At 51.3% G+C, this 8,195-nt stretch overlaps 1 protein-coding gene across 1 annotated transcript; it reads left to right on the top strand.

Annotated features, from left to right (window-relative positions):
* Positions 1-6,616: 6,616 nt before the first annotated feature.
* On the top strand, positions 6,617-7,615 carry LOC127461303 (olfactory receptor 6F1-like). Its single transcript, XM_051768991.1, has one exon. It carries the CDS (start codon positions 6,632-6,634, stop codon positions 7,613-7,615), a length of 984 nt encoding a protein of 327 aa, XP_051624951.1. The 5' UTR covers positions 6,617-6,631.
* The last annotated feature ends 580 nt before the right edge of the window (positions 7,616-8,195 follow it).

The raw sequence follows: 8,195 nt of genomic DNA on the forward strand, positions 1-8,195 counted from the left end.
GGAGCTGTGAGCAGGTCTGACCCTGCAAGAGCACGGCATCCAAAGGATGCTGCCCTCACCTCCAAGGGATTTCTCCTTGCCCACAGCCCTTCTCCCCCAGCCCTGGCAGCAGCTCCCGGGCCGGCTGAGAGCTGCCCCTGGCAGGCAGCAGAGTCCCTGCCCAGCACAGCGCCCTGGGCTGCAGGACCCTGCTCTGCCCCACAGCCCTGGGCACCCCTGGCTGCACCCCCGGCTTCACAGCCGGACTGAGATGCTCTTTAAGGTCCCTTCCAAGCCAAACCATTCCATGATTCTGGGACTGGTGGGGGAGGTGGTGGTCGGAGCCGTCGGGCACAGAGACCCCAAAATGCTGGAGTTTTCCTTTCTGGGTGGAGGAAGGAGGGGGCAGCAGAACTGACACCTTGGACTGACGGCAGGCAGACTTTGGCCTGTTTGGGAGAATGATTGCTGGAGTCCCTTGGGAGTCAATCCTGAAGGGCAAAGGAGTCCAGGAAGGCTGGAGGTGCTTTAAGAAGGAAATCTCAAAGCTCCAGGAGCTGTGCCCATGTGCCCTAAGACAAGCCAGGAGGCAAAAGGCACAACTTGATTAAACAGAGAACTTCGGCTGGAACTCAGGGAAAAAAGAGAGTTTATCACCCCTGGAAGGAGGGGCAGGAAACTTGGGGGGACTACGAGGATGTGGTGAGGTTATGTAGGGAGAAAATTCAAAGGGAAAAGGGCAAACCAGAACAGAATTTGACCATTGCACTTAAAGACAGCAAAAAAATGTGTCTCTGAATCCATGGGCAGCAAAAGGAGGGCTCAGGAGAGTCTCCATCCCTTGCTGGGTGGAGAGGGCAGCCCAGTGTCAGGGGAGGAGGAAAAGGCTGAGGGACTTGTTGCCTCCTTTGCCTCAGTCTGTACTTCTAAAACCACTTGTCCTCAGGATCCCCTGAGCCCAGGGCTGGAAGCTGGTGATGGGGAGCTGAGTGAAGCCCCTGTAATCCAGCAGGAAATGCTCAGTGACCTGCCCTGCCAGTGACACCCCCACAAGGCCCTGGGCCCAGAAGGGATGCACCCGAGTGCACCATCCCACGGCACGGGCAGGACATCCAGGGGATCAGGCCCAGCCAGTGTGGGGTTGGGAAAGGCAGGTCCTGCCTGACCAACCTGGTCTCCTCCTCTGACAAAATGACCCCGTCAGTAGCTGAGGGAAAGGCTGGGGATGTGTCTCTTCTGACTTCAGGAAAGCCTTTGAGCCCATCTCCCCCAGCACCTCCTGCACAAACTGGCTGCTCATGGCTTGCCCAGGGAACTGTTTGCTGGGTGACAAAGTGGCTGATGGCTCAGAGAGTGGTGGGGGATGGAACTAAATCCAGCTGGGGCCGGTCACTAGTGGGGTTCCCAAGGGCTCAGGGCTGGGGCTGCTCCTGTTTAACACCCTTCTTGCTGATCTGGATGAGGGGATCAAGTGCCCCCTCAGTACATTGGTTGATACCATGAAGTTGGGTGTGATTGTGGATGTGCTGGAGGGCAGGAAGGCTCTGCAGAGGGATCTGGACAGGCTGGATCAATAAGGCCAAGTGTCAGGCCCTGCCCTTGGGTCCCAACAACCCCCTGGAACGCTCCAGGCTGGGGGCAGAGGGGCTGGAGAGCTGCTCAGCAGGAAGGGACTTGGGGGTGCTGCTTGACAGCGGCTGGATATGAGGCAGAGTGTGCCCAGGGGGGCAAGAAGGCCAAGGGCATCGTGGCCTTTGTGGAGAAGAGTGTGGCCAGCAGGAGCAGAGAACTGATTGCCCCTCTGTGCTGGGCACTGCTGAGGCCCCACCTCGAGTGCTGTGTCCAGTTCTGGCCCCTCAGTGCAAAAAGGCCACTTGATTCCAGGAGATTCTGCAGTCTCCCAGCTTTCCTTCAGATCCATGAGGCCCTCCAGTGTCACAATGGCCCTTTGATTCCAGGAAGTTCCACACTCTCCCAGAATTCCTCTGCTTCCATGAGCTTTGCAGGGTCTCCATAGGCCCTTGAGTCCATGAGGTTCCAAACTGTCCCAGGGTTCCTTTGGTTCCAGGAGACCCTGAAGTGTCACAACAGCTCATTGATTCCCTGACTTTCTCTGGTGTCACAATGACCCCCTTGATTCCAACAAAGGCACCCTATCTAAATTTGTTCTTTGCAAACTGTCCTTGCTGTCACCTCCTGGCAGTGGCTTCATGGCCCCTGTCAGAGCCAGCCCTGTCCCTGCACTGACCCAGCTCTGCTGCCCCACAGATGCTGGATCAGGAGGGGAAGGCCCACGGTGCAGGGCAGTGCACTGGGACTCATCCTGGAAGGGACCTCGGCAGGTTTCTGGGCCAAACCAAAGCACAGCCAGTGGAGAAAGGGACACAGGGATGGGCAGTTGGTGTGCTCTGCCACCTCAGGGGGAGATGTAGAGCTACAGGGACACCCAGCCCATGTGGATCCCTCCAGGAGATGGTTCCCAGGTCTCATCTAGGCAGTGGGTGCTCCGGTTTGATGTTCACTGGTGGTTACACCCACCCACACCCACACCAGTCTCATGTGCACACACACCAGTCTCACCAGAGTCTGGCCCCCCAGAGAACACAAGACCCCATCATTTGTCAATCCCACTCCAGAAAGTGGCACTGGGACCTCCCTCCAAACCCAGAGCACAGAGTTCCCTTGTCCTAAAAAGTTCTTGGCAATGGAGGGATGAAGCAAACGGGACAGACTGTGGGGATCCCTTGCCGGGCATGGCCAGGCATGGGCACTGACCACTCACCTGTTTGCACGTGACCAGTGAATCCGAACAATCGGCCCCAAAGACTGCTCAGAGACAATCTTTTATCTTTAAGCAGCAAGGTATTTGTTTATTCAACCTTGGGAGCAAGCCAGATCGCACTGGACAAAGTTGCTCAACTTGAAAGTGCAAAACTAAGCCATTTTATACGCTTTAGATACAGGGTTACCTCATTTATTATACATATTAATAAGCAGGCTGGTCTCTGGGCAGAGTCTTTCCAGACATGCCCAGTCTTCTACTGTGGGGGGCTTCTCCTCAAGCCTTCATCCCTCTGGTGGTCGCCATGGACGTCTTCCTCAATTTGACCTCTTCAGTCAGGTGACCTGAATTCTTCAAGCTTGCAAAATCCTGGCTCTGGGCCTTCTAGATCTTATTCAAACATCTGGGTTACCTAATTTATTACTGTGTGTGTACTACTCCTATTCTTTCTATAATAAGGCCTTTGGTCCAATGACCAGAGCAGAACAGGAGATTAACCAGTGCTCCGAAAATGTTCTTCCAGCAAAACAGGTATTGGGTTTCTCAGCAGGCCAAGATATCTCAGTTAACTCTTCTAGGCCTGGCTCCTGTTTCAATCCTCCTTCTGGCCCTTCTTGTGGATGGGCATCACATGAGCACCTCCACTCATCGGGTCCTCCCTAGTGAGCCAGGACTGATGGTAAATGGTGGAGGGTTTCTGCTGAGCTCTCCCTCCAGCTCCCTCAGCACCCTTGGATGAATCCCTTCTGGTCCCATAGACTTGGGAGTGTCTCAGTGGCTCAGCAGATCACCAGCTGCTTCCTCCTGGATTACAGAGGGTCCATTCTGCTCCCTGTCCTTGTCTACCAGCTCAGGGGGCTGGTTGTCCTGAGGATAACAGGCCTTTCTGTTAAAGACTGAGGCAAAGAAGGCATTAAATGCCTTGGCCTTTTCCTCATCCTTGGTGACAGTGTTCCCCCTGGTGTCCAATAAAGGATGGACATTTTCCTGTGCCCTCCTTTTGTTGATGATGTATTATTAAACCCTTTTTATTACCCTTTACAGAAGTAGCCAGATTGAGTTCTAGCTGAGCTTTTACCTTTCTAATTTTCTCTCTACATGGCCTAACAACATCCTTGTACTCTTCCTGAGCTGCCTGCCCCTTCTTCCAAAGGTCATAAACCCTTTTTATTCCCCCAGTCCCTGCTCAGCCAGGCCAGTCGTCTTCCCTGCTGGCTCATCTTGCAGCACACATGGACAGGCTGCTCCTGGGCCTTCAAGATTTCCTTCTTAGAGTAGGTCCAGCCTTCCTGGACCTCTTTGTTATTAAGGACTGTTTTCCAGGACACTGTCTCAACCATTTCAGTGTCCTGAACAGGCCAAAGTCCACCCTCCAGAAGTCCAAGGTAGAGGTTTTATTGACCCCTTCCTTACTTCACCCAGAACTGAAAACTCCATCATTTCATGGTTGCTGTGCCCAAGACACCTCTGACTATCACATCTCCCAACAGCCCTTCTCTGGTCAAATCTTCCATCTCTCTTGACCAAGCATTATTCCCTTGCCAAGTCTCCCATCTCCCTTGTCCCCGTTCCCCTTGACCTTCCCAAATCTGCCATCATGTTGGGAGCAGCTTTCTGATGACATTCATGACTTCTGACTCTTTGCCTTCCCACAGATCAGCTGGGGGCTACTCAGTTCCTGTGACAGAAGTGACCTCACAGCTGGCACCCAGAAGGACAAGGAGCTCCTGGGCTGTTGGTCCCTGCCCAGTGCACCCAGCAGTCCTGCACCGCTCCTGAGGTACCTGCCTCAGCTCAGGCCTTCCAGCTCCTGCTCCAGAAGAGCTCCCGTAGGTCCTGGGACACTTTTCCCAGTCCCACATGAGGGCTTCAGCTACCCCAGAGAATGCTGGAGCCACTGGTGGCCTCTCTGCAAACAGCTGACTCAAGCCCTGAATGTAGATTTTAGGAAATAGTGGAGCCCTCTGACATGAAGACTTCTGTGTACTCTCTGGAGAAGTCTTCCTTCCCAGATTCATGAATGTTCTTTGTGCAGTCATTTCCCAAACACATTTTCTACCAACAGTTTGAGTGGTGAAACATTGCTCAGAGGTTCTTCTCAGTTGGTATTAGCACATTTTATATGTCTCCTTCTTCCTCGCTTTTTTTTTTCTTCCTCTCTATTTTTGATGAGCTCTCAAGGAAAAGATTGTTTGACTTGTGGGATAACTCAGATTGGAAGAGTTTCCTTTGCAATGGTCCTTGCACCAGTGTCTTCAATTGGATCAGGTGTGACTTTGGTCACCACTGTTCTGATTAATTCTTATAATCCACCTGACCTGTGGTCCTGCATGCCCCCTCTGGCATGTGTAAGCATCTTCCAACTCATTCAGGTTTACTCAGCTGTGCAGCAGAAGCTGCTCCAGGGATCTCTGAAGCGTCAGACTCTCCCCCCAGGACGGCAGTCGCCACATTTATGCCCCAGAAAAGGCCTGGGCACAGCAGGATCTGCCCATCTCCAGGACTGCCTGGACTTCCCTGGAGGGTGTCCCTGGGCAGGTCCCACACAGTTCAGGCCAACAGCTGATTTTGAAGGTGACTCAAAATTGTTGCTCCTTTTGGAGTTTGTTAATTTTTAAGGGTCTTGACTGAATTCAATCCCTTGGTTTCAAGCTGATGGGCTCTCTCAGACCAGTCTCTCCTCTCATCTATGTGGACAATGAACTGGGACCACTCAGGGGACTAATGACTTCAGTGCTCTGGCTGCACATCAACACAGCTTTGTTTCATTGCTTCAAACCCACCATCCCCTCTCCTCCCCCTGGCATTTCAAATCACCCTGGTTTTGGAGCCATGTGCTCTGCTCCTCTCTGCCTAAAAACAAAATCAAAAGATGAAAGGGAAAATGCCAGTCTTTATTGCACATTTTTTCTCATGCTTCTTTCTGTGAACTGTGAATTTTCATTTAAAAGCATAACAACTTAATTAATCGGAGATTTGAGACTTGAATAATGAGTTTCATCTGCTCCACTGCAGGCCCTTATGGAACTTGTTTTCTCCAGGCTCCCTCTGTAGTCAGTGGAGACAAGAGAAGGCTCTGGAGGCTGGGTTCTCCCAGTCTAAAACTGGCAGGCAAAGGAGAGGTTACAAATCTCTTCCTGGCACTGTTCTCTTGCTCTGCATTTGGGTTGGAACATTTGACAGCAATAGCAACGAGCAACTGTATGGCAACAAGTGCCTTTTTGTGCAGACGGGTGTGAGGTGGGACTCTGTGACACACTGTGTGGATCCATAAAAAATTTTGGTCATTATTTAGAGTACTAAAAAGTCAAGTTATACTTGGTCCCTATTCTGCTCTCCCCTGTCTTTTCCTGAAGAACCAGAGAGCAAGAAGCTGTGGCAGAAAGCAGGGGATTGCAAAATACTTGATATTGCTTATTTTGGAATCAACAGATTCTCAGGGATTCCCAGTGCAAAAGGCCAACACTGAAAAGTAGAAACAAGAGCTTTAAACATGCAGAGTGGATGTGATTTCATGGGTTAGCATCTGTGCAGTAGAAGAGAGACTTTTGGCTCAGAGGTGTGACAGATGTTTGCCAGAGGTCTGAGTGAGCCTGGGATTTCCCAGGAATGGGGTGAAATAGCCAAGAGCCTCTTCAGAATCCTCTGTTCTGGTGAAAGAATTCTTTGTGAGTATTTGGCAAAGTAGAAATAAGACAGCAAAATCTCTGAGGACTCTGAGTGAAATGTGAAACAGAAAAATCAGGGTGTGAGAATTGCTTGAAGGACGATCTCTGGGCTGTACAGGAAGAGTGCAGGAAATGAAAGGAGCAGAGAGGGAAGGACAGAACATTTTGTCCAGCCTGTGAAATTATCACACTTGGCTTTGCCATGTTCCTGTCCCGGCAGGATGAACTGAAATTCAGCATGGGAGCAGCAAATGAAACAGCAGTTACTGAGTTCATCCTAGAGGGTTTCCCAGGGCGTGATCAAAGCCTGCAGCTGTTTCTCTCTGTGATCCTTCTGCTCATGTACCTGACAACAGTGACAGGGAATGCAACCATCATTTTCCTCGTGTGTGTGGATCACCACCTGCAAACCCCCATGTACTTTTTCATTAGCAACCTGGCGTTCCTGGAAATCTGGTTTACATCCTCCACAAGCATCAAATTGTTTGCCATCCTGAGTTCTGATCAGAAAACCATCTCGCTGAGCAGCTGCTTTGCCCAATCCTATTTCTATTTCGCCCTGGGCTGCACAGAGTTTGTCCTGCTTGTTGTCATGGCCTTTGACCGCTGGGTTGCCATCTGCCACCCCCTGCACTACGCTGCCACCAGGGAGCCTCAGCTCTGCCTCTGCCTGGTTCTTGCTGCCTGGCTCATCGGCTTCACCCTCCTGAGCTACCGCCTGCTCTTCCTCTCTCAACTGTCCTTCTGTGGCTCCAACAGGATCCCCCATTTCCTTTGTGACAACTCCCCCTTATTCAAACTGTCCTGCTCTGACACCAGCCTGCTTTGGAAAATAGACTCTGTTTTCTTATCGTGTGTCGTGCTGGGTTCCTTCTGTTTAACTCTGGCATTTTACACGTGCATCCTTTGCTGTGTTCTGCAGCTTCCAGCAGCCTCTGGGAGGAAGAAAGCTTTTACCACCTGCTCTTCCCATCTCATCACCTTATCCATTGCATATGGGAGCTGCCTTGCTCTCTACATGTGTCCTTCAGCAGATGTTTCCTTGAAGACCAACAGAATTGTAGCTTTGCTGAACACAGTCCTGTACCCATTCTTAAATCCCTTCATCTACAGCCTTAGGAACAAGGCTGTGATACTGGCACTGAACAAATCCATTGCCAGTACAATAACAAAGCTTTTCCCCTAATCCTGATGCATTTCTGGACATAAATTCCAAGGATCTGCTCTCATCTGTTAAACAATAGCAGGGCATATGTGTGTGACCTCCAAACACGGATGCCTCAGGAGATTTGTGCTCTTGTCAGCTTGTGTCAGGTTAAGTGATAAGAAGCTCATCTGCACACACAGACAGGGCACTAACAGTGGGAGGAGGAGTAACTCAGTTAATGCTCTGCCCTGGCTGCTCCATCACTGCAGGGCCATCAGCTCTCCAAGAATCCATCTCCAAACAGAGAGAGCACAGAGGAACAGTGGCAAGTGACAACCCCAATGCCAGGCTCTGGGAAATGGACCCCATGTCCCAGCTCTTTCCAGGGCTGCCCTGGGAGAGCCCTCAGCCCTGTTGTCCAGGTCTGAAACCCCTCAGTCACTGAGAGCAGATCCCCATTTGGCCTAGGGGGATTGTTGCCTTGGAGTGTAGGACACATGATGGGATGCAGGGGAAGAGCAGTTTTGGATAACACAGGACTGGAGGGAAGTTGAGGGGAGGACCCCAACCAGTGCAGTCTGTTCTGTCTTCTCATTAAACTTAACTTCCAACTCCTGTG

Source organism: Manacus candei, unplaced genomic scaffold (genome assembly GCF_025592945.1).
Source record: "Manacus candei isolate 608988 ecotype Guabito, Panama unplaced genomic scaffold, ASM2559294v1 h1tg000099l, whole genome shotgun sequence".
NCBI lineage: Eukaryota > Metazoa > Chordata > Aves > Passeriformes > Pipridae > Manacus > Manacus candei.